Source organism: Gadus macrocephalus, chromosome 23, assembly GCF_031168955.1.
Source record: "Gadus macrocephalus chromosome 23, ASM3116895v1".
NCBI lineage: Eukaryota > Metazoa > Chordata > Actinopteri > Gadiformes > Gadidae > Gadus > Gadus macrocephalus.
Genome location: NC_082404.1, coordinates 348,974 through 376,556, shown reverse-complemented (window position 1 = coordinate 376,556; position 27,583 = coordinate 348,974). Strand labels below are relative to the sequence as shown.

The 27,583-nt window shown below is 42.3% G+C and overlaps 1 protein-coding gene and 1 long non-coding RNA gene across 2 annotated transcripts in view; one reads left to right on the top strand and one right to left on the bottom strand.

Moving 5' to 3' along the window:
- Window positions 1-27,583, bottom strand: part of LOC132452074 (sodium channel protein type 4 subunit alpha B-like) — a 318,084-nt gene that overhangs the window by 9,728 nt on the left and 280,773 nt on the right. The window contains 1 exon segment of the mRNA XM_060044440.1: window positions 14,806-14,906. Coding sequence (XP_059900423.1) covers window positions 14,806-14,906 — 101 coding nt within the window.
- The window catches only part of LOC132452088 (uncharacterized), a 399,718-nt gene that overhangs the window by 165,201 nt on the left and 206,934 nt on the right, over window positions 1-27,583 (top strand). Inside the window, exon 2 of the long non-coding RNA XR_009524230.1 lies at window positions 21,824-21,891. This is a non-coding gene — a long non-coding RNA (uncharacterized LOC132452088). The remainder of the gene's footprint in view (window positions 1-21,823; window positions 21,892-27,583) is intronic.

Below are 27,583 nucleotides of genomic sequence, written 5' to 3'. Positions count from 1 at the left end.
GTGTGTGTGTGTGTGTGTGTGTCTTTAAGTGTCTTTAAGAGAATACCGAGCCGGTGTGTGTAAATGTAGCCCAATAGAGCGGGAAAAACAGCCCAATCTGGCAACACTGCCTGAACGTCCTCCAGAAGTAGCCCAATCCAGCGGCAAAAACGCCCAATCTGGCAACACTGCTGAACGTCCTCAAGTTCCAGCGTCAACGTAACTCAATGAGACCAACTGAAAACAAAGCCGGTGTAAGTACCATATTGGCTCGGCTACCAGATCGGCTCGGGGTCCGTCGTCTGCTGATTACGTTACACAATATCATTGGCTGTACGCTTGAATGGGCGTAGGCTACATTGTGATTGGCTGCTAAGGGACAGTTGTGATTGGCTGTTTTGTGCTGTAGCTCTGGCTGTCGTCATAGCAACCACAGTGAGCACATGTGTGAGCGCGAGTAGGTCTGTCTAGTTTCGGTTTGTGTTGCCAGATTGGGCATATGTCCCGTTTTTCCAGCCTAACGTGATTCAAAGTAGCCAAATCAGGCTGAAAATGTGCCCAATCTGGCAACACGGACGGCTTATTTTAACAGCCAAGATGATTCCGAGGGATGTTTTGTTTTTAGAAGAAAACTATCCATACAGATAGGTTGGGAATGGTCTATGTTCAAAATGAAAGATCATACAGGCTCTTTAATTTAAGCCATAAAAGACCTTATTGCTGTAGATAGCGTATTGTGTGACGTAATCAGCAGACGACGGACCCCGAGCCGATCTGGTAGCCGAGCCAATATGGTACTTACGGTATGAAACTAAAACTGTGATTCTGAAGAAAGTCAGAAGTGTGTAGATTTGTTAAATGGTTTGAACGAAGATAAACGGTTGAAAATTGATTCAGTTAGGTCTTAACTTTAGTTGAAGTACCAGTCAATGGGAGGACGACTCACTCCCATGTTAAAAAAAAGTATAGTATAAGTATAAAATATTTTAAAAATCATAAAAAATGCGTTGATTCCAAGCTATTTTGAATATTTTAAAATTGGATGAGGTCTCTAGGGGAAAAATTTAGGAAGGAGAAAGGTCCCAAAGTTTGTAGAGAATAAAAATGAAAGAGAATAAAACTTATGAAGAACAATAGTTGAGTGCTGCATGCAGCACTCAACTATTAAGTCCTCTTTATTATTCTCTACAAACTTTGGGACCTATACATTTTTCACCTAGAGACAACATTTACATTTTCAAATGTTCAGAGTAGCTTGGAATCGAATTTTTTTAATATTTTATGCCTTTTTAAATATTCTACTTTTAAAATACTATATTTTTTAACACAGGAGTCAATGGGAGGACGACAGAGCCGTCCTCTGGTACTTCAACTGTTTAACCCTGCGTTCACACCAAAAGATGCATTTGCTGCCCGAACGCGTTGTCGCCGAAGTTTTGCGGCGCAGCAAAAGTTTTGCTGCGCCGCAGTTTTGCAGCGCGGGAAGTTTCGCGGCACGGCAAGTTTTGCCCGCGGTGCTTCTGAATTCATTCACAACCATGGCCGACATTACGAGCATTGCATGTCTTTACCTGTTGTGGAAGAGGGAGAGATGTTGGAATGCCCGTCGTTTATGGGTTCATGAGACCATTCGGAGCCTGGAAGGCTGGTGCTGCCTGGCACCCAACTGGGTTTTGTTTGGGGTTGTTATTCTAGCCCTTTAGCATACTCATAGTTTAGTTTAACTGTAAACACAACTACACTTCAAAATGCTGATTTGTGGGTTTTTTCGAGTTACTAAATAAATGTAACGGTAGTGAACTCTAGGTCACTCCAAGGGAGTAACACTGATTGGCTGTTACGGCATGTCACTCAGTGGCAACGCCTCAGTGGCAACGCCTCAGTGGCAACGCTGTTGAACGCTGATAGGCTGTCATCACGCGTTTGCTGCCGAAAAGTTGAAATATTTCAACTCGAGCAGCATTTGACACGCCGCAAAATACGTGAACGCGCCCGCCGCCCGTGCCCGCTACCGGGCACGGGCGTGCTGCGCTGCAAATCTGATTTTGCCGCGCCGCAAATCAAATTTTGCTGCCGGTTTTCTCGGCAGCAAGTGCTGCGGCAGCAAAGCAGCAACGCGTCTCTACATTCACTTTGAATGGGATCATGCTGCGCGTCAACTTTTTGCATCTTTTGGTGTGAACGCAGGGTAAGACGTAACTAAATATATTTTCAACCCTTTATCTTCGTTCAAACCATTTAACAAATCGACACATTTGTATCTTCAATAATATCTAAATGGAATTTCGATATCATTTAAAGGCCATGTTGCAGGGTAAATTTTGCAACGAATTTGCTTGTTGGTAATAAAGATTTAAACTAGGGATGGGCACGAGTAGTAAATTCCAAACTCGAGTGATCGAAGGAATTCCTCGAAGTTCAATCGAGTACTCGTTTAGTCTACTCTATTTTTAGAATGCAACGCATCTGCAGCAGGAATAGGCCTGATGATGAACGGCAATATTACCAACCAAACATGTAATGCTTATTCTCCATCAAAACAGTCAGAGTTATCAGAGTATTCATTATTTATTTTTACAAACGTTCAAAACACATTTTCCTAAAAAAATAAATATGCGTCTCACAATTCAAATCACGTTGAACCAAGGCCAGTAACAGTTAAAGAGCCCATGCCATTAAAATCACATTTTTCCTATTGTTTGTTAAATAACATAGGTCAGAATAAGTTTGTGACCTGTGGTAAGTTTGAAATCTATGCAGTTTGTCTGCTGTATGCAATAGCCAATGAAAGGAAAAAGGCAGAAGAAATTAGCCGATCTGGATAAGGTGACACTGCTACGTAGCGTAGTCAAATTATTATTCATGGCCCTGCCCACTTGGTTGGGTCGTAACCACCCACAGAAATTCTGAAGGAGTCGTGATGAGCTAGTGCTAAATGCTAATACGTGTACGGTAGTTGTTAAGTTCGTAGTAACAGGCTAGTTACAGCATTTTGAATGCAATGGCAGAACGACATCGAAGTACATGAACTGCGACATGCTGCCTGCCGCCGGTTGCCGCGAGGCACCACCGCCGCGAAGCACCACCGCCTGGCAGCGGGCAGCCGGGCGGTGGTGCCTCGCGCCGGCAGTAGGCAGCGCGCGGTTCTGTCTACTACAGATTGATGTGGAAGTGGAAGAACCAGAGACGTCGGAGAACCCGACGAAGTCCTTTGTGATTCATTATATCGTCTGGACGTGCACACAGCTTTTGGCCGTGATAATATGTATTATTTGATATAGATATCTATGCATTATATGATATTATTTAGATATAGAGCTCCAGGACTGTAACGCAAGTGTGTGATGGCGCATAACGCGTCGGACTCTCGTCTCTGGTATTTCTACAACGAGACTCGTAGTGGGGGTTATCTCAGCCATGGTTGAGAATGAATTGGGGGAAAGGAACTTTGGCTTTGACTCCCTGAAGTAGGCATGAACCACGACATGAAGGAGAAAGGGATTGTTGACCGCGGTCGTCTCCCGCCGGAGCCTCGCTGCCGATGGACCACCGCCTCGGCTTCAGGAGGCGGTGATTAGCGCTGACCGCTGCCGAGGCGGCGGGAAGCAGGGCTCAAGCGGGATACATTCGCGGCCAACAATCCCTTTCTCCTCCATGTCGTGGTTCATGTACTTCAGGGAGTCAAAGCCAAAGTTCCTTTCCCCCAATTCATTCTCAACCATGGCTGAGATAACCCCCACTACGAGTCTCGTTGTGGAAATACCAGAGACGAGAGTCCGACGTGTTATGCGCCATCACACCAACAGCAGAACGGTTATCCAAATAACAAGGAAGTGTACAACACTTGCGTTACAGTCCTGGAGCTCTATATCTAAATAATATCATATAATACATCATAGGCGTAGCGGCCATATACATTGGGGGGTACAAGTCCCCCCCAATGTTCAGATATGCCCAAAATGTCCCCCCCAATAAATCGCTGGGAATAGGGATATAGCAATTCAATATTTCTATTGGTAGAACACTTAGGTTTTCCCTGAAGTACACTCCGTTCCCTGAACGCATCTCTGCACACAGTGCGCGCCGCACACCCTAAAGAACTCAATCCGATTCCATCTACAGCTCTTACAGCCAATGAGAATATGGCTGTTCGGGCTAGCTAGCCAATGGGATAGATCCATGATTTGATTCGTCCCCGCACGTGCGGATCAGTGACGGTGACTTGTCGATTGCATTGGTCATCAACCATCTTTTTTACATGACCACGGAATCAAAAACATCAACAACAGCAAATGAGTGGCGTGTTACAATCGAAAACACAGGTAAGTTATGAAGCTTTTGATAGTGTCTCTCAAATTTCGTGGGTTGTTGTCGCTTCTCTAGCGAGCAGCATCATTAGCTATGTGTTACCTATGTAATAAGCCAGCGAGATGACGTTGGCCCCGGCCCCATTCCGTAATTCCAACGCCTCATTATGCCGACATCTCAATGTTCCGAAATGTTCTGATTCACAAATTAACAAATGCCAGTGACAGTAAAGGTGTTGGCAAGCTGTAACAAATATGCATTAGCAACCTTTGCTGGTTTAAGTGAATTCACCATCCTCGTTAGGGTAACTAGGCTTGGAGGTGTGGAGAGCGAAAGAGAAGAGCAAATGATTGGGAGTAGGAGAAGGGAGGTAAGGGGGAATCTCATGTTATAGATTGTAGAATCTCATGTTAGCCAGGCCTGCCTCAAAATTGGCTCTGTGTCGCACTTGTGTATGTCACCATGGGTAAATCTTTCACATGCACTGTAGGCCTACGAAGTGCACAACCATTCTCAGCACTCCATTTTAGGAACTATCAATGTTGTACATTGTAACAACAAGCCTGCATGAAGTTTTAACTTGTCTCTCATGATGTTAGTGCTGCTTGTGTTATTTCACAGTCGTCATGAGCAAGAGGAAGCAAGAGGGTTGCAGAGACATTCGGCAATGTTTTGCCTCGTCTCAGAAAAGAAGCAGATTAAGTAAAGAGGGGTGAGAAAATGAGAAGTGTTAACCTATCAGTTGTAGCATTACAGTACAGTAGAGTTAATAGACTACAAAAAACTAGCCATAGAATTATTGTCATTCAGATCAAAAGTGGTTTGTTGACTATCTGAGAAAGGAACAGTACTTGTTATCTGATAATATTTCTTCCCTGTGGCATGTCCACTTTGGTGGATGAAAGGATGAAAGCAGTGTGTGTCAATCTGGTAGTGACATAGAGGTGAGTAGCCTAAGAGAGGAGTTCTGGAAACTAATAGAGCCTTGGCTTTTCCTATGTTCAATGCAATTTGTAAGTTACTTTGGATAAAAGCGTCTGCAAAATGATTGTCAAAGAGTAAATATTAATGGTTTAAACAAAATTGTGACATTAGAGCAGAATCCTGTTGGCAGTGGCACTGATGTCTATAGTGTGTTTCAGTAGTCTACTGGTAAATAGTTTGCTGATATCTGTGATATTATTCCTTCCATGTTTCCTCTGTTGTGTTCAGAGTAGAGCTAGTGAGCCAGCGAGAGGGACAGAAAGTTTGGAGGATGAAAGCACAGGGAGAGTTTGTCAATCTAGTGGTGGCATAGAGGTGAGTCGCCTAAGAGAGGAGTAAATATGAAAGGTTAAGACCGAATCATGACATTCAAGCAGAATCCTGTTAACACACATGTATATAGTGTAGGGTTGTCAAAAAAAATTATACTCAGATACTAATCGATCAAAATTAAAAATAATAATATCGGATTAGATACTTATGTGCAACAGTATCGATACTAAAATCGCTGTCTTCATCATCTTCATCTCTTTTTTTTTCTCGCCTCCTTCAGTTGACACACAACTCTACACAGCAGCGTTGCAGTTGCTAATATAGCAATATAATAATTATTAAGTCAAGTTTCATTCAAGGTTACAAATCATTGTATAATGTATGTATTCATAGATTAATCCATAACTAATCAGAAAACATTTAGGTTATGTCCTAGACATGTCTAATTCTTTAACAGTGCATCATTCAATACGGCTAATGGTTTCACCATGAGATTAGCTCAGTGCGCTCTCTCGTGAAACTCATCTATGTACTTATTAAACAAGTGGATGAAAATATCAGAAAATCTATGTTTTCTGAGGGGTAACAAAAGTTTTGGGTTGACTTCTGTTTAGGTCGATGAGATAGATGCACCTGGGTGGGTTTTACTCAACATTGGCAAATGTGATGGTTATGCAATAAAACATTTAATGGAAGTAAGAACTGGCTGGATTTTGTTTCCTTGTTGTGGTGGTGCAGGTGTTTGTTTGTGTGTGTTTTGTAAGTGTTTTGTATGAATGTAATGTGAAAAAAAAAAAAGGACTGGATTGGTTGAAATATTGAGGAGCACAAAATGTTATATTTAATTTAAAAAATAAAGGAAAACAGAGCTCTGAACATGTGTGTCAACCTTTTCCTAATTTCAAGTCTTCCACACTCCCAGACTGCTTGGTCACATCCAGTATTAAAGTGTTTTAAACATCCATCCCTAAAAAGGTCTTCAAAATTAGGTGCAAGGTATTGAAATTTTGCTCTCAGAGTGCACCAGATTAATGCATGTTCAAAATCTTTGCCTGGGAGGGGGGGCCGGACCCCGCCCCCAGGCATTTGTCCCCCCCAATGTTGAAACCATGGCTACACCTCTGTAATACATAGATATCTATATCAAATAATACATATTATCACGGCCAAAAGCTGTGTGCACGTCCAGACGATATAATGAATCAGAAAGGACTTCGTCGGGTTCTCCGACGTCTCTGGTTCTTCCACTTCCACATCAATCTGAAGTAGACGCGGTCGTTTGAGATTCATAATAGCCTATCGTCTGGAGGCTCACACAGCTTTTGGCCGTGATAATACATATTATATGATATAGATATCTATGTATAATATGGGTTTCTAAGAGCCATTGCGATACATCTACCGTACCGTGGCTACAAGCTGCTCAGGGCCAGGTGATAATATATATTATAACACTGACCTTGCAAAAGAAGAGTTTGTGGGCTTAAAGCTGTTAATTGCCAGGATGTTCAAAGACAAGACCTACCTCAGCCTTTGGGAGCTCATGTTGACCAGAGAGCCCTACTGCTCAGAGTACAAGGTCAGTTTTTGATGTTCTTTCTTAAGATTGGGTCAGTTTTGCTATCTGACACACATTGCTTAAATAAATCTCTTGAATGTATTTTTTTTCCCAGAACATCCTGCACCTTGTACACATTATGCTGGTCCTCCCTGTCCCAGCTGCAGTTTGTGAAAGAGGATTCTCTGCACAGAAGAGGATCAAATCAGACACTAGGGAATCCCTCCATTCAGACACAGTGGAAGATCTGATAAGAATCAGTGTAGAGGGACCAAGTCTGGAAGATTTTGATGCTAGAGAGAGTGTGGGAAGCTGGTTTAGCCAAGGCCAAAGATCAAGAAGGCCAAACTACAGGAGTTGGCCATCAGAGGGGCATGTGACTGCAATTGAGGATAGTCCATAAGACATAGAGCCATGAGATGTTCAGTTTGAAGCTTCAGTTTAAAACACTTGCACTTTTAATTTAGATTTTCTTTTTATTTCATTTATCTTGAGATTTTTTAAGTATAAATTTCAGCTCAGTGAAGCACTTTAAGCACCAACATTTCTTGTGCAAATATTCAAATAAAGAAATTTATGTTGACCAGAATGTTAGTTCATCATTTACAAGTCAATATTGCCTAGATGGACAGCTATTTAAAAAACGTGAACCTGTAAAACTGCAGTGTTGAATGCGATATGGTCGACAATTTGGGTGCACCTAACCTTTGTGCTGGTGCACCTAAGAAAAAAAGTTAGGCGCACCAGTGCAACCAGTGAAAAAAGTTAGTTTAGAGCCCTGTGCCTAGAAACGGCTCGTTGGGATTCTCTCCGCGGCTTTCTTTTACTTCCGGTACATGGTGACGTAAGCATGTACTTTTGCTGGGAGTCAATTGGAGAGCGTCATCAACTTTTGCTGCGTTCCTGGACACGCTGGGGTCGGGGGTAATGGATAAGATTGCAAAATAAAGTTTGAGTAGAGAAGTAGATGGACAGAAAGACATAATACTATTTATATATTATCTATAAATTATACATAAATTATATACATATATATATAATTGGTAAGGTGAGTTATAATATATAATGGGTGAGTTATAATATATCTGTGAGTTATAATATATAATTGGTAAGGTAGCACCGAAGCCATAGTAGACAGTGACAGATTGCCTGAATTGACGTCAGCACCAAGATTCTAAATGCCTCAAAATTCTAAGCAACAGGGTGTTTCACATAGGGGTTGTAATACTCATAAAAGTTGGAGAAAAAATAATGCGCTAGACAACCCTTTATTGTGGTATATCCATTATATGAGGTCAAACAAATTAAATAATAAACAGTAAAAAATGGCATAATAGGGCCCCTTTCAAATATAAGTATTATTATTGAGAGATCTTACATTTAAAAGAGCCATCTTAAAAGGTCTATGCTGGGCTAAAACCTTTACTGGAGTTATGGTCCGGATCATTGTTAAGTTATTGATATTTCTGTGTTTAGGATTCCCGTTGAGTTTGGCCGGTAGGCATCTAATCGTTACAGTAACCCTATAACCCTACTAATGGAAACGGTGCGAGAAAGATCCCGTTCCGCCTGTATAATGATGGATTGAATAGGGAGGCTTTCCGGCGCGATTGTCAGCGACAGATGTGACTGGCAGGGGGAACTGACGGGGGGAACAGTGATCTGAGTGGGCGGATGCTTCGGGAAGAAGGGAATAAACATGTCATGCATGTGAGGTTGATTGAACAGTGTGCTGTAAGTTAGCCGTTAGCATTTTGTTAACCCACCAGTTAGGGTGAGTACCGTCTGGCCTGAATAAATGTGGATGGTCCCAAAACAGATCGAAATTATTGATGAAACCAAATTTTAGAGCTGTGCAGGTGGACTGGAGCAAGGTGTGGAGGCTGAGAAGTCTGCTAAAACGCCCCACTCCACGGCCCAGAGAGGGGATGGGACCAGAAAAGTAGACACTCTCGTCACAGGAACTTAAAAAATGAAAGAGATTGTTAAAACCATTTTTGATGAGCTCAGACTGCTCACGAGCTGTGTCGTATGTTCCGACATGGACAATCACACGTCTAATTGAGGACGGGAGCGAGCACAGAAGCCCCGGAAGTTTGCTGGGGATGACAGGGACCGTGGCTCCGGGGAAAAAGTGAGTTGCAGCGTTGAAAAAGCGTGTGTTCCTTATAATGGAGTCTCCGACTATTAATGTGGTCGGAAGGAAAAGAGGCCGAGGGGCTGACAGCCGTGGAACCTCAGAGCCAAAGATTGGAATCGTGGTGTCCACGCTGCAGGGCCCAACAGGAGAGGACGCGGGGCAGCGATGTCAGCACGGGGAGAGGGACTCACCGGCTCAGGGTGAGGAAGACCTCCGGAGCGTCTCAGCACGGCCTCTCTAAGGATCCTGTGGCGGGATCCTGCGGTATTGTTAGCCACCAGTGGCTGTAGAGCAGCGATGTCTGCAGGCGTCGAACTTTGGGATCGGTCCGCTTTGGAGCGAGCTGGAACGGCAGGAGCATCAGCTGATGGAGCAGGACTGTCACCAGACAGCGCTGCAGACTGGTTGGATAGGCCCAGGGGAGGAGGTGAGGCCCCGTCCGGGCCACTCTTGCGCCCTCGGATTACCACTTCGGTCCAGGAGGGCTGACGGTTGGGAGTGGAGCAGGAGGAAGGCCGATGACAGGTGGAGGTGAGGGGGTCCCATACAACAGTGTCCTGGAAAGCTGTGCTTAGCAATGCAATCTGCTTTTTCTGGTCGGCAGCTAAATCCATAAAGCTGGCCAACAGGGACTCTTTGTTGCGCAGCTCGTCCGAGAGCTGTCTGATGTGCTTCTTGAGGTTAGCAATTTTATTATTTGCTATTGTAAGCCGCGGATAATCCTCATTTGGCATGGTGTGGAAAGTTACCAGGAGCTGGCTAATGCTAAAGCTAAAAGCAATAGCTTTAGCTAATGCTATTAGCTAAAGTAAAAAGCTGTATATATATATAAAGCCGCAGAAGGCTTTCACCTCGTAGCTTAGGGAGCTGAATGACCTGCCGTTGCCTGTTGAATGACCAGCCGTTGCTAAATGATACAGTGACAAGCAATAACCTCAAGGTAACGCCACACATTCCGGGTGCAACATTCTGTAATGTTGCGCCTGCGTGAATTCTCACATCAACGCGAACATTCCAGAGAAGCAAGACGCTATTGAACTAGAACCAGTGAGCGACAAAGTTAAAAACCAAAACCTTGTTGTTAACCTTTATTTTCCATTTTTGAAAGTGTTTTATGTTACCGTTCCGTCTATATAGATTTTTATTTGAACTTTGATATTGTTTTTGGACTGAGAAATCGTCGAGTGACCTGAGAGTTCTGAAGCCACGTTACGATCGACGAGAGAAGATGGAGAGCCTTTCCCAATAGGAGCTGAACTACTATCGGTTGGCATCTCCCAGATTAATCTGCCTTCCGGAGGAGGACACACGCTGTTCGAATCAGAGTTGCGGTAGGACTGTTTAGTGCCATCGTTATTTCGACCACGAGTGGATTATATTTTTGCGACATTAACCCAACGCACACGCGGTAAGGTTGGACTCAGACCACGTTTATACGTAGCAGGGTATTTATAGAAACGAATATTCCCCCCCCTCCGTTTTCCAAAATAACATTGTGCACACAGCATCGTTTTCAAAAAAGTTGTCGTTTACATCAAAACGCTTAAATACGCCGTCGAGCACCATTATAACTATGCCAAACCTATGGGCGGCAGTGTAGTAGAGCTTAGATCGGGCCCAGAAAATCAAGCCCGACCCAGCCCGAGCCCGTGCACGTTCTGTCCGAGCCCGGACCGACCCGACACATTAACTGTAATTATGAGCCCGAGCCCGATTTTTTTTTAATACATTTGTAACTTTGTACACATTTGTTACTAGGCCTACTCTGCTAAATTTATATGTAAGGGATAATGTATAGAACGCCGGTCATTATTGGGAAAATAAGCCCCGACAGGGCGAACAGTACACCGACCGACGCGCAGCGAAGTTGTCTTGCTTCGCCCTGAAGGGGCGAAGCAATAACCGGCAATAACCGGCGACGTTCTATACATTATCCCGCTTATTACACGGCTACTTGCCAAAACGAAAAAATAACTTCACATGGTGTGTCTTTTTACAATTTATTCGTTACCAGCATTCTTAGTGTTGATCAGCAGAGAAATAATTTGTCCGCAAAGACGGTGACGTCGCTCAGCAACGGAAGACGCTGGGCTTGACAAGTCACCGGACTACTACCCATGCAAGTGAATGGAGCGTTCCACGGCATTGAGAAGACCCGTGTAATAAAGGCCTATAATATTTCTGTTCATGGCATAGATTTCTCCTCAGATTAGGCCAATAAATCAATGATAAAAATAAATAAAAAAATCGTCGATCAAAGGCCCTGCCCGAGGAAGAGTATAACCTATGTATTATCTCGGGCAGAGAATCTAAACTCTAGTAGGGAGAAGGATAAAGCCGTGCAAGCCAATCAGAATCCTCAGAATCAACAACAACGAATAACACGAGCGTCTTCCTGTAACAAACAAACTGTAAACATAGGGCGCTCATATGACGTTAAGCATTTCCTGGCGCATAATGTGACGCTTCAGAACCTAAAACCCCGTTTCTCCCCGTTGACACGACAACTCATAACCGGCGTTTTCAGAAATCTCCACTTTGGTCTGAGTTTTTAGAAATGATCGTTTTCTGTGACAAAAACAGCGTTTTCGTGTAAATGAGAGTCCAAACCACTTGGAAATACCTGCGTTTTCCCTTTGTGTAAACGGGGCCTCATTCACCCCACGCACGGACTACACAACGTGGTTAGTTTTGTTAGCATCCATTGATTGCACGGCAGTGTAATGTCAAGCTTGAATGCTTACTACGGTTGCATGTTTTATTCAATTGTTGAACTGTGAACATTATCGGTGAACGTTATCTTTGTTATTTTTGTTTCATTGTTATGTTTACTGGTAATGTGATTGCAGCTAATTATATGATATAACTAAACCGAAGCTCAGTGGTTCCGTTAGCATATAACTAGCAATTAGAAAACCAAATATCTGATTACTTGATTCAAAATAGGCCTATTGCAGCTATTGCAGCTATTGCAACTTGACCCATTGAAATTACTGAAACTAATTAATTACAAATTAGAGCATAATGATATTGATATAGCAGAGCTCGAGGTTGATGGTGTTTCGTCGTCAATTTCCCTGGTGGAGGTCACTGAGGTAGTCAAACATCTCTGCAGTGGCAAAGCCCCAGGGATTGATGAGATCCAGCCAGAAATGCTAAAGGCCCTGGGTGTTGAGGGGCTGTCATGGTTGACACGCCTATTCAACATTGCGTGGGAGTCGGGTACAGTGCCAAAGGAGTGGCAAACCAGGGTGGTGGTTCCCCTGTTCAAAAAGGGGGACCAGAGAAAAAGCTCTCGACCTACCGGTCGATCTTCGTTCCTATCCTCACCTATGGTCATGAGGGTTGGGTGATGACCGAAAGGACGAGATCGCGGGTACAAGCGGCTGAGATGAGTTTTCCAAGAAGGGTGGCTGGCGTCTCCCTTAGGGATAGGGTGAGAAGCTCAGCCATCCGTGAGGAACTCGGATTAGAGACGCTGCTCCTTTACTTAGCAAGGAGTCAGCTGAGGTGGTTCGGGCATCTGGTAAGGATGCCCACTGGGCGCCTCCCTTGGGAGGTGTTTCAGGCACGTCCAGTGGGGAGGAGACCTCGGGGAAGACCCAGGACTAGGTGGAGAGATTATATCTCAACACTGGCCTGGGAACGCCTCGGGATCCCCCCGTCAGAGCTGGTCAACGTGGCCCGGGAAAGGGAAGTATGGGGCCCCCTGCTTGTGCTGCTCCCCCCGTGACCCGACCCCGGTTAAGCGGACGAAGATGAGATGAGATGATGAGATGATATTGACATAGGAATTAAAAATATATTTAATGCTAATTACATGTAGGATTTAAAGAAAATCTTGTTGATAATGATTTAAAGGAGATAAGACCATTGAATTAAATTGAGTTAACTCTGAAACTAGAATCTAAATATAACTTTAAATGCAACTTTAAAGGATACCTCACTTGAAGAATTTCCTTGAATTTAACTGATATTTCTGGCAAGTGTTCAAATTGCATTCAACTGCAATTGTTGTTAATCAATGTATGTGTATGTAATGTAACTGTCTTAAGGTACCACTTTTCTATTTGTTTACTTTTCTACAAACTTATATAAACAAGCCGGCATTTAAAACGTATCTGATGGGCTGTGGTGTTATTTTGCTGTAATTACTGTGTTAACTTCTACTGCTCCCTACGTAACCTGGAGACTGGTCCTAATTCACTCTAATTTAACTACAGCTCGTAGTAAGTGCTACATTCACATTTGGGTTTATGAATGCACACATTTTGGGCATGTTCTCAGATTATGAAACACAGGTGTGCAAATGTGTTTGGCACCAACTGCGCTGCAATGATTGTAGCACAAGTGTCAATTGCATGACTCTTTGAAGTTGTGATGCACAGGATAGGATTTGTGCACCTGTAACACCGACTTGTGAACTCGTAGACCCTATTTTGTGTTTACAGTGGTAGAAAAAATATTTACGACTTAAAATGTACTGTTACACATTTGTGACTTTAGAGTAAGCATGCAAAATAAATATTTACGACTTCAAATGTACTGTTACACATTTGTGACTTTAGTGTACGCATACAAAATCTGCTAAAGACTTTTGCTACAATAATACCTTCACAAGATTGGGCTGTTTTTCCCGCTCTATTGGGCTACTTTTTATAACGCACCGGCTGGCTCTTCTCCTAAACACACACACACACACACACACACACACACACACACACACACACACACACACACACACACACACACACACACACACACACACACACACACACACACCAGCAGTGCAATACATTTGACCTTTCAGATTCTTCAGTTCAATTCATTTTACATTTCTGCAATTTAGCAATGCTTTGCGCTTTTCATTCAGCTGTCATTTTATTTGTTTCCAAGCATTTACATTTTCTTAAATGGTGTGCATGTTTACATTGTTTACTCAATTTAGACTTTTGAACTTTTGTTCAAATCCCTTTACTTGATTCAAGCCATTTAACGTTTCTTTGTGGCTTTATTAAAAAAATATTTTCATCCTCACTTTGTAGGCCTACAGCACTCACCGCATGTTCTGCAGAAAATGCATTTTCTAGTTATATTACATTATATGATATAGGTATAGAGCTCCAGGAGTGCGCTCTGTCCAGTTTGAGGTTCAGTCTGATAGCTCATTGGTCAATGGGAAGCAGCTCATTTGCATTAAAGCTATAGACACCGGAAAAGGCGCATTCTGAAGGGATTAAAACAGAGGGGAATAGCGGTAGGCGAGATTTTTTTTCCTAAAAGCTATTGTTTTCTGGGACTCAAATACTATGTTTACCGGTTGGGAAAACACCATAATATGTCTCCTTTAAAGGTAAAACACTTATATATACATTAATACATATACATTTATATATATAAACGATTATTGTTGCCAGCTCTATTATACAGTGAGCTGTATGACAGTGAGGCCAGGAAGTTTTGGAACCGGACTGTAAGGCTATCTCCTCCGTGAGATAGATGAAACAGCTCCAAGATAGCTGAGATGATAGCTCCTAGGTTCTCGTGGCGTGTGGATACTAACCATAGGTCTGGGGATGGGCTTCTGGGGCTTCTTGGAGCCGAGCTTCTTCATTGCGTTGTAGTACTTCTTCTGTTCCTCCGTCATGAAGATGTCCTGTCCCCCTAAGTAAACACAAAGACACTATCACATACCCTGGCCATCCAAGCCAACACAGCTCCTTGCTTGCGAACATCACCACATATATTTGGTTTGGTACATTGTGTGCAACAAATACAACCCATTTCTCCAAAATAAACCAAGCATGTAAAGACCTACACCGACTTTACAGTTTTTTTCAATTGCTTAAGCACAATTTTCAAAACAGGGCCCGTTTTTCATAACAACCACACACACAATCAGCAGAACACCTCAGACCCTTTGCAAAATGAATCACTCTTGTCAAAGCTATACAACAATTTAACAAAACCATATTTTGTCCCCATATGAAACACACACGCTTAAAATGACTTAATTCTTTCGGAACCAGTTAAACACTCGTTTACATTAGATAGCTAGATTGGATTAAGCCTTATACCGATTTTGCTACTCGAACGGACCGTGTCAATTATCCGAACGTACATGGCTTTTAAGAGATTGGATAATGGCCGGAGCATGGCTGAATCCGCTACCCTAGGTGGCGCTGTAGCCCTTTCAACAAGTGGTTATAGAGCCACTTCCAGTTGACCTCTACGTCCCAGCAACAACAAACACAGGCGGCATCAGAGAAAGGGAAAACCGTAACCATTAATAAAAACAGGGAGGCCTTCTGGCAATAAAATCGCCGATCTTCTGAATGAGTAAGTAGTATTAAACGTCACATATTTAAATGTAATATTGTCCGTAGATTTGTTTTCAGGGAGATAGTCTCGAGGTAACGTGTCGGACTTGCATCCGGTCGTCCGGGGTTCAATCCCCACCTAATTAGTAATTTAGGAAGGATTACTGGAGAAATCAAACAACTTTCGATGCCTTTTATTTTCCATTGATTAACCATAGTATTTATCTCAACAGAGGTGGTCTCTGCTAAATGCCGAGAAACTCACCTAAATGGAATTTATGTGGCTGACAATTTGCCATGCAGCAGTGTCTTCATTTCACTATCAGTAACATTAATATTAACATTAACTTTACCATGGGTTTTTGCAAGTTATATTTTGGTTCTGGGGATATTGTAAGACATATTTATTATTGTTTTGTTATGAGTAAGAAGTATAATGTTACAGGTAAAGAATACATGCTTTACATTTAGTCAGCATTACAGAATTATGTGTTCCAGGAATATGCATTTCCTTTGCGTTTCTATTCAGGACGTGACCCCAGGAAGTAAACACTCAGTCGTGTCTAGCTGGTTCAGCGTTTCGTTCAAATCTGTTAAATCCATAGCATTTGAATCGCATCTGTCAACACCTTGTGATTTACATAGCATCGTTGGTATGTATTCTTTGTATTTTGATTACATTTGAAGGTACTAATCACTATTTTGGCATTAGTGTAAAGTTTGTATAGTTTTCATCGCAAGACAGTTCAAATGTGCTACGGCTATACAAATACCATGTTAAGTCACATGTGGGTCATTTGACGACGCTCGTAGTCTTGAAATGACCAAAAAAAATGTTATTCACAAGGAAATATTCTTTATTTTTATTTTTATAATAATATTTTTATTATTGTCTTAAAGGGACTCTTACCTTTGTTGCATTTTTACACTTTTTTTGGATAAGGTTAAATTGGTATTAATAAGGTAATAACACTCTAATATGCAAGACAGACCCACCAGGAGTAAAAACAAACAATTATTTTACTCTCATAATATTTAGTGAAAACTTCAACCAATAAAATTCTTCGGACCGAATGACCTTATTGGCCGACAGACCTGTCTGTTTGCTGCATGGATATATAAGGTTTTCCGTCTGCTTCTTGTGGCGCATTCGGGCCCGCGTCATCAAGGCGCGTCCTCAACTAGAGGGTTTGTTTTGATTCCACGGCAGACAGTAGCGAGTAGCGACCGTAGCGACTGACGGTGGCAGACCAAAGTGGTCCACGGCGTACTGAAACTGCACCATTCAGTCCGATTAGGGGACTCATGTTGGCCACCAACTGCACCATTCAGTCCGACAAGGGGACCCGATTCGGCCTCAGAAGCCAAGTGGTCCCGCTCCCCTGGATGATTCTCAGGACCTCCAGACCGTTGGCAACCAACCGCACCACTTAGTCCGATGAGGGGACCCGTTTCGGACTCAGACGCGAAGTTGTCCCGCTACTCTGGAGCTCCAGACCGTTGGCAACCAACCGCCACACTCAGTCCGATTACGGGACCCATTTCGGACTCAGACGCAACGTTGTCCCGCTACTCTGGAGCTCCAGGAAGACCTCCAGACCGTTGGCAACCAACCGCCACACTCAGTCCGATTACGGGACCCATTTCGGGCTCAGACGCGACGTTGTCCCGCTAATCATAAAATTACAGTGAGCCACCTGCTAAATTTCTTGTTTACTAGACCCCTGGTAGATATTATGACCCCTGGGAGTCTAAACATAACCCATGGGAGTCTAAACATATAACCCATGGGAGTCTAGAACTTTTGTACTGTAGCGACCCTGGGACAGTTAAATACTTTGTGTGTTATGTGTTACATTATATTTCGTTGTCCGTTATGCCAGTTGTTCTATGTGCATGTATTGTACTGTTCTTCTTGTCAATCAGCATGGGGGCGAATCATTAGGTCAGCTGGGGGAGGGCCTTGGAAGAACAGGAGGGTGGGGGCCTGCACGCGAGTGAGACCGTGTTGGGGGTTGCCGGGGTAACCGGGGTTTGTTTTGTGTCGGTTTTCTGCCGTTGGTTACAATGTTATGGGTTTCAGTGACCTGGTTTTGGTTCATTAAAACTACCTTCAACTACTAATGACTCGACATCATTATGGCACCGGCGAGGTCGTTACAGTACTCAGTTAGTTTTGTACTCTAAAAAACAACGCTTAGGGGGTGGGGCATTGGAGGAAGGCGGGATGATTTGAATGTGCTGTAATTCTCAAATGCAACAAAGGTGAGAGTCCCTTTAAACAAAACAATCACAGACAACATATACATACACCATAAGACAACAAACTCACAGGACAATACAAAATACAATACGGGGGGGGGGGATGCAGATCCATACTTTTAAGGTAGTGGCTATTCGTACGGCGACCGTAAGAATTGCAAATAGGCTATTCGTACGGCGCGCCGTAAAAATACTGCATTAGTCTATTTTCACGGCAGGTTATGGTTAGGGTAAGGGTTAGGGTTATTACTATAATCACAGTGTTTCCCACAGACCAATGACCAATGTGTGGTGCGCGCGGGGGGGTGGGCGCGACAAGGCACGGCGGCGTCAGCGCACAAGTTTAGTTTTTACCTGAACTTGTGATTCTGTGACATTCAAGGAATGAATTGCAACAGAAAACTAAAGCTGGAGGTTTTTTATTTCAATTACAAATAAACTCAAGACCTACCTGAACCAATATTTAACTTTTTTAGGAAATATAAAATAAATAGTAACAATATACTACTAGGTACAACAAGGCAACTAACTAAAATATGAAACTGCATTAGCCTAATGTGCAAAGCTTGCATCAGAACACTTAATTCTACGTGGGTTCCTGAAAAATAACTCAAGTGCTCGATCATAAGGGACCTCATTCGGTTCTGGCCCATTTATGGAGATTCTTAATCAATTAGGGCCTTTAGCAGACGCTTTTATCCAAAGCGACTTAAATCAGTTAATACACACATTGACACACCGATGGCAGAGTCAGGAGCAGTTAGGGTTAAGTGTCTTGCTCAGGGACACATCAACCCTCAGCTAGGAGGAGCTGGGGATCAAACTAGCAACCTTTCGGTTACAAGACAACTGCTCTCCCTCCTGAGCTAAGCCGACCCATAATCAGGCTGCCAGGTGTTCCCTTGAAACCTGTTCCTGAGGTCTGTTTTTATCTGGGGATAAAAACAAATAAAATGTATTATCAATAAAGTATTAAAATGCCCATTACTTCAAGAAATATACTAAGGAATATTCTATGTGCTTACCCTATTCACAGCTGAGAAATCCCGCTCGCAATTCACAGATGAGACTTGGACAATCAGGGCAAGGCTGGCAAGGAGACTGAGGCAGGGGTAGAGGTCTAACCACTCATCATACTCACTCGCCAGCAGAGTCAGGAGCTCCTCCTGGCTCTTGTTCTTGAATGAAAGATATAGCACATAAGAGAAAGAGAGAAAGAGAAAGAGATAGAGATTTTCACATACCTGTAATGACCCTGTAATGATATGGTTTTTGAAAGAAAACCACTCTTGGAGGAGCACCTTCTCTTGGTCTGGACAGAATTTTTTTGCCAGAGTCTGCAGCTGTGCAATGGACATATTGTCAGGGAGGGCAGCCGACTGAGGTCTAAGGACATGGAAGGCTCCTAGGATGTCCAGCTCCTGGAACCTCCTTTTCAGTTCTGTCTCCAGGCCAGTAATGTAGGGTTGGATGACCTACAATGAACAGATCAGCACATTTTCTCTACCAGGAACAGAAGGATCGAAATTACTTTCCCGACTCTTATTTTTTTAAAGTTAAAATCTACACTAATCTGTTTCCACCTCACCTGTTGTTTCAGCAACATTTTGTCTGCTGTCCTCCTGGCCTATATTAATCAGTATCTCTCCTGAACAGCCCGGCCCCTGAGAAGCACTGGGTTGTTCAGCACTGTTTTAATGCCTAGGAAAATTCGAAATAAATGTATTATATATTTAATAAACATTTACTAGCCACAGCCATTTGACTGTTCAAGTTAATTTCAGACTAAGCTAACTACCTCCTCAAGCTGCTCCGTCTCGTCTGGACGAGGCCTTTTTTGGCGCAGAAAAAACTTTTCAATACTCATCTGGATTAAAGCAACAAACATTCAGTCAGAATAAAATAATATTAAGAATAGAATGTAATAAATGTTTTCTATTATTTTTGATATAGGCACCGTATAGGCCTATCTAAACTATAACCGCATTTCATCTTAATCGCAGTGTTCGCTGCGTTACCAACGACGTTGTCTATGATGACGGGTGCGGGATGTTCAATATCAATAACGTTGAGTTCATAAAGCTAATATTACCTTTTCTGAGTTAACAAAAAATGTGGGCAAGTGTGTTAGACCACAGTATATCATACTAACCTTTGGTAAACTGCAAATGTCGCCGACCGTCTTCTCTGTGCCAAATATATTTTTCCATTGACCTCAAGCATTGCGCGTGGACAGGAGGAGCGGGCGAATCAGCCGTCAGTGAGTGTGCATGTAACTCCGCGTTTACATGCGGACACATCTGGGGCCGTATTCACAAAGGATCTTAGGGCTAAAAGTAGGTCCTAACTGGCGAATTTAGGAGTAACTCCTAAAAATAATGGGCGTGTCACTCTTAAATTTAGGACTCCTAACTTTTTTCACTAAGAGCAATTCACAAAGTATTTTAGGCCTAAAAGTAGCACCTAAGTCTAGGAGAGCTTAAAAGTCCTCATGAGGACTCCTAACTCAGTAAGACCTATTCACAAAGAATCGTAAAATGCCTGCGAGACGAAATGTTAGGGTATTAAACTTGTTGTGGAGTTAGTGCGCGATGCATTAACATCCCCGACTAACAGGAATAAATCAGATTAGTCCCGAAATAAAATGTTTGGCCACACTACGTTATTTAGCAACAGGGGAAATGCAACTTTGCAATGCCGACGATTTAAAAATATCGCAGTCTGTATATATCAGTCTGTCACGACACAGGACGGGAATCAATAGCAGATCAAAAGGGGATTTATTTCCATACAGTCCAGCGGGCAAATCAGATTCCAAGTACAGGCAGGGTTCGTAAACGGGCAGGCAGGCAGACAGATACTGACGGACAGCTACAGGCAAGAGATCCAAAACGATAGGCAGAAGGCTTAATCCAAACAGGCAGGGTTCAAAACCGGGAAGAACAGTATAGTCTCCAGGGACGCTGGAAGTGGGGGGGCTGCAGCCCCCCCTGGTGGCGAGAGGCTGAATGTGAAATGCAAAAACCCCAGTGGAAATAAATACATAAATACATAAATATATCAGACTATTATTATACTATTGTCATTTTATTGACATAACTCAAACAATATATTTGACTATAGATATCACAAGCAGTATAATAAAAATGAAACTCTCACCGAAGTCCGTAGGTTCACGATACAAACCCTCCCCCCCCCCCCCCCCCCTATTATTATTTTTTTTTTTTTCTCGGTCCTGCTGTGCTCGGCGAGTCGGCTACTCCGACTCCGTAATCCCTTCAGCAGCTCTCAGTCGGGATGTCGGATACGCAATGCAATTGGCCGCCCGATCTATTTTATAGGCAAGGCAAGGCAACTTTATTTATATAGCACTTTTCATACACAAGGCAGACTCAAAGTGCTTCACATATAAACATTGTCATACAATAAAATAAAATAATAGATAAGTAAAAGAAAACATATGCAAGAAATGAGTAAAATAGAAAGTGCAATGTATTTAAGAGAAAATTAAATTGAAAGTTAAAAAGGCTTTATAGTAAGTAAAATTGAAAGTGCAATGTATTTAAGATCAGATCAACAGTCTCTCTGGAACCCAAGTCGGGACTACAAACCGACCTAAAGGAACTTGGTCCTTTCTCTGGAACTCCAATCCAGATTCTAGGACTCTAACCCAGACAGAATTTGGACACAAACTCAGGACTCTAACCCTTATACAAACAAACTCAGGACTCTAACCCTTATACAAATACAAACTCAGGACTCTAACCCTTAACAATATTCTAGGACTCTAACCCAGCTTCTAGGACTCTAGCCCAGACCAAAGGCCTTATTCAACTTATTCTAGGACTCTAACCCAGCTTCTAGGACTCTAGCCCAGACCAAAGGCCTTATTCAACAAATTCTAGGACTCTAACCCAGCTTCTAGGACTCTAGCCCAGACCAAAACGACAAACAAACTCAGGACTCTAACCCTTATACAACCTTTCTCTCTGGTATCAGATCATGTATTTTTCTGGTAAAAATAGAAAATAAAGGGAAAGTTAAAAAGGCATTTTAGTAAAATAAAGGTAAAGTATTTCTGAAAGCTAAAGCAAACATAAAATAGAAAAAGGCATTTTAGTATTAAAATAGAAAATAAAGGCAAAGTTAAATGTATTTAAGATTTAGCAGAAAGCTATAGCAAACATAAAAGTCTTCAGTCTTGTTTTAAAGGTGCTCAGAGTTGGGGCAAGTCTTAAATCCTCTGGGAGTTTATTCCAGCTATTTGTTGCATAGGGGACTCTGGGGATAATTAACAGATTGGTCTCAGATGATCTTAGTGGTCTAGAAGGCTGATGTAGTGGAAGCATATCAGTTAAATATTTTGGGCCTAAACCATGTAGGGATTTATAGGTTAGCAACATGATTTTAAAGTCAATTCTCTGACCTACAGGAAGCCAATGTAACGATTTCAGAATTGGTGTAATATGATCAAATTTTTTGGTCTTTGTTAGAACTCTAGCAGCAGCATTCTGAACAAGCTGAAGCTTCCTCAGAGTTTGTTTTGGGAGACCTGTAAGGAGACCATTGCAGTAATCAAGCTTACTAGTGATAAAGGCATGTACAAGTTTTTGTAAGTCTTCGGTGGACATGAGCCCTCTAAGTCTTGCTACATTTTTAAGGTGATAATATGCAGATTTTGTAACTGATTTGATGTGACTGTCGAAATATAAATCTGAATCCATGATAACCCCTAGATTTCTGGCTTTGATTGAGGTTTTCAGGGACAGAGAGTGAAGGTGTTCGGTTACTTTAAGCCTTTCCGTTTTAGAACCAAATACAATTATCTGTTTTGTCCTCATTTAGTTGAAGGAAATTTCGGCACATCCATTCTTTCACTTGCTCAATGCACTGGCACAGCAGATCTATGGGCCGATAGTCATTTGGTGATAGCGATACATAGATTTGCGTGTCATCAGCATAGCAATGATGGTCAATATTGTTATTTTGCATGATTTGCCCTAGTGGGAGCATGTAGATGTTGAATAAAGAGGGTCCTAAGATCGAACCTTGTGGGACTCCACATGTCACGTTGGTTGATTCTGATACAAAGTCGCCAATGGACACAAAGTAGTTCCTATTTTGTAGGTAGGACCTGAACCAATTTAAGACGGTGCCTGAAAGCCCCACCCAGTTTTCTAACCTGTCCAGAAGTAATGTATGGTCTACAGTGTCGAATGCAGCACTGAGGTCAAGTAGCATTAGTATTGAGATTTTGCCAGAGTCTGTGTTAAGACGGATGTCGTTTACAACTTTAATAAGGGCGGTCTCCGTGCTGTGCAGGGGTCGAAATCCTGATTGGAAGGTGTCATAGCAACCAGTTGATGCAAGGAAGTGATTAAGTTGCTGGAGGACAACTTTCTCAATGATTTTACTTATGAAGGGTAGATTTGATATTGGTCTGTAGTTGTTAATAACAGAGGCATCTAGGCTCCGCTTTTTTAAAAGGGGTTTAATAACTGCAGTTTTCAAAGCTTTTGGGAAATTGCCTGACTGGAGAGAGTTGTTAACTATCTGCAACATGTCTGCTGCTAGGCAGTCGAAAACATTCTTAAAGAGGTTGGTAGGTATAGTATCAAGGCAACAGGTGGATGTCTTTAGTTGTGTCACAGTTTCCACAAGATTTTGAGAGTCTATAACATTAAAGCATGCCATCCTTGCCACGTTATTTTTGCCTGAACAGGGTGGTAGTCCAACATTTTTTTTTGAAGTGGAGATATTGATGGCGCGTCTGATACCTTCAATTTTATCAGTATAAAAAGCTGCAAACTCATTGCATTTCTGCGTGGAATGGAGATCAGGTGGAATTTGTGTTGGGGGGTTGGTCTGTCAACAGTTGCAAATAGGGTTTTTGCATTATTAGTGTTGGTTTTAATGATATTGGAGAAAAATGTTTCTCTAGCATTTTTTAAGTCTAAATTGTAGGCACGGAGGCTCTCTTTATAGATATTATGGTGAATATGAAGTTTTGTTTTACGCCAGATGCGTTCAACCTTCCTGCATTCTTTTTTCTGTGCTGTTACAGAAGCAGCTTTTCTCCAGGGTGCCTTTTGCTTTCCAGAAATCGTTTTAACCTTATAAGGTGCAATGACATCTATGACTTTCAAAATTTTCAAATTAAAGTTTTCTACAAGATCATCAGCAGAACATGGGTTTAGAGGTGGTAGCAAGGAGATGGCCTTTTTAAAAAGTACATATACAGTGTATGTTACAAACCATTTAGGCAGTGTTCTAAATACACTTCCAAAGCTTTTCAAATCTTATTTGGTGTTTTATTGGTCCTGGTGCAAAGTAAACGATGTACAAAGTAATTAAGGTACAAAGTCAAACCGAAGAAGTGATTCAGGAAATGATTTTGTTAGGGGACCAATCACAGCCCTTGCCGTCTCCGTTGCGTCGAACAATAGGTCCATGGTTTCGACGCATAGTTAAAAATATTGGATGTGCACATAAGCTACGGAGAGAGGGGCTGTTTCCCAATGTCAAGGAAGCATGCTCAACGGCCGCCCTTTTAAGGACGCTACGTCATAGAACGCCGACAAGCACTGTTCCAATGTTGAGGACACTCGAAAGCCGCGCCATTTTTGCGTCCTTTGTTTTTGAGAATTCCGAGATTTTTCAAGGATGCATCGCTGCATCCTAGACGAGCCAAAACTACCCACAATCCTCTGCGTTCACTGGGCGGGTTCTTGAAAATGGCAGAGCAGTAGCCTACACGTTCAAACGAAGTGAAGTTATATTAGTTTTCAGAAATATTTTGTGCCGTATTGCTTTTTATAGATTCATCATGTTAATGCAAATAATCAAGCCTAAAGACCTGTGCCACTTTTCAAACGTTTTTGCAACTTAATGATACGTTGCTATATTTTGCATGGACGTTGCTGGTAAACACCACAGTCACCAATGTCAATTTACTCGCTCACAAGATTACATTATTTATGTATACCTATTTATGTTTGTGTTGAATCGTTATTTTTTAGGGTCAGCCCGGCAAACGGAGGCTTTTGTGCGCCTTAGGGTGGCGCACAAACATTTGTTTACCGGTGGAAGGGATAGTGCCACTATCCAATGTTGTAAAATTAATGCACAACCGATCATTTGCAATGTTTGTAATTTTTAATGAACGTATATAATTGTATTTTATATGATATACTTATGTGTTCAAAGCACTGGTAGATTGTAGGCATATATAAATGAATGAATCAGATCAGTTAAATAATATATCCAAATAAATACACGTTTATCATCTCTTTCTTTGTCTTTTCCCCCCTGCATAATAGTAATCAACCGTACTGTAAATGTGATGCATGAATTAAGTTCTCAGACAATTTCACTTAGTTTTATAAAAATTGAATGGATTTTCCTTTTAATAAAGACAATTCGATCAACCACAACAAAGCTTTTGTGACTTCCCCAAAGAGGCTCTATGCGAAGGAGACATGACCGCATTCATAACAGACAAAAGTCAAATAAATATCGACCAGCTTGATTGCTGCCATGTTTTATTCATAAGCGCACATGTGTTTACAAGCGGACACGCAGTATTAAAAAGCGGAAGCGGAAGCGCTTCCACACTACCATGTCGTTCCCAAAGTCCGACGTTACGAACGCTAGGAAGCACTCGAGCTAGCACTCTAGTCTCATCTCCATAGGACGCGACTAGCAAGGACGCGTCCTAGCAAGGCTGCAGCCTTCACTTTGGGAAACAGCCACGGTCTCCGACAGGCTGTCCGGCTATGGATAGGGCTCCCTGTGTCTACTTACAGCACTTTAACATGCACACGCATTTGAAAAGGCGCCATCCAGGTGTTACTATCACCGTTGCTGTGAAAAAAAAAAACGAGCTGTACAAACCCAGCTCACTGGGAATTCAGAAACGGAAATGCCATAACAAAGTTACGTACCGTATCGTACCGTACCGTGACTTAAAAACCGAGGTACGTACCGAACCGTGACTTTTGTGTACCGTTACACCCCTACTTCACACTAGTCGCACTCACGAGGCAGTCTGGTAGCAAACAGTACCTAACGTGACGATCTGACAAAGTGAGCAGAAAGGGCAGCGTTTAAATACTCCACCAATCAGTGCAAAATGAGGGACAGGTGGACAGAGAAAATGGAGGGAACAAACAAAACGCAGGAAGTTGCCCAAATAAGGATATGGGCGTCACCCCGGACACATGACCAACACATGGCTCCAATCATAAACAAAGTCCAGAGTTATCACACTCCAACAGGTAGGGGGAGACAAAAACAACAGTCCATGCGAGAATCCTGACACAGTCAGCCGTGCCATAAACATTCCTTTGGACATTCAACAATTACAAAGGATCAAAGCCAACTTCATAGCAATTGCAGGTATGCCCGGTGTGGTCGGTGCTATTGACGGGACACACATAAAAATAATTGCGCCATCAAAAGACGAGGACGTGTTCGTCAATAAGAATAAAGTGCATTCCATGAACACGCAGGTTGTATTTGATGCAAATTTTAACATAGCCTACTGGATGTTGATGCAAAGTGGCCTGGAGCTTCAGCTACCCATGATTCGGGCATTTTAATGGTGAGCGGTCTGAGGCAGCTTTTTGAGATGTACCAGTTGGGTGTCACTTGCTGGGTGACAGTGACTATCCATGCAAGACGTGGCTCTAAACACCCTACCTCAATCCACAACCGGGAGCACAGTTAAAGTATAACATGTAAGTGATTACGCAGATTACGCTTAGTCCTATGCGTAAAACACATCGTATTGGCTCTTTGACGCCTTTTATTTGTTGAATCCATATTTATTATTGTTTACTGATTTCCTCCATATATGCTAGAGCACACAAACATACAAATGTTGTGGAGAGAGGAATTGGGCAAATGAAACGTCGGTTTCATGTCCTCCACGGCGAAATACGCCTCACCCCAGAGAGGGCAAGCACAGTAATCACTGTATGTGCCATTCTACACAACCTCTGCAAGCGGAGGAACATTCCACAGCCAGACGTTGATGATGATGATGATGATGATGATGATGGCAATCAACATGACAATGAATTTGGCCATGTGGAACGGAGTGGACTGGCATTTAGGGATCACTTTGAAAACACATTTTAGGTAAACACCTTGGCACAAATCAGTCAACACTGGTGTAGTTCATAACATTTATTTTATTTTCAATTTCACGTATTTTTTTTGTTTGCTTTCTCTCTTGAACGTGCAGGCTACAACGTCATTATTGTGGTCTGCACATAATTGTCATCATGCGTGTATTCTGCTAACTGCACTATAACTACTTAATAGGAATTAATTTCTAGCCTAGGCTATTTCCTTGTTTTTCGGTGATTTAGTGGGCTCGTCTGAACAACCAATCACCGAACTGACCGCTTCTAAACTCGTGCACGAGAATTGACGTAATCCATAGCAACGGCGCGTCACTCTTAGTTCACTCTTAGTTCATTCTTAGTGATTCATCCTTAGTAAGAGTAGGTCTCAGCGGCTTTGTGAATAACTTTTAAGAAAAAACTCCTACGTAAAATGTTTTAGCGCGAGTTAGGAGCACTCCTAGCGGTGAGATAAAATGCTTTGTGATTACGGCCCCAGATCCGCATAGATGTGGAAGAACAGCTCAATCGGAATAGAAAAGTATCATATATATACGCCTCAATCGGAATACAATTATCTGTTCGGAATATAATTCTATGCGGAATAGAAGAGGTGGTGTAGTCCGCTATA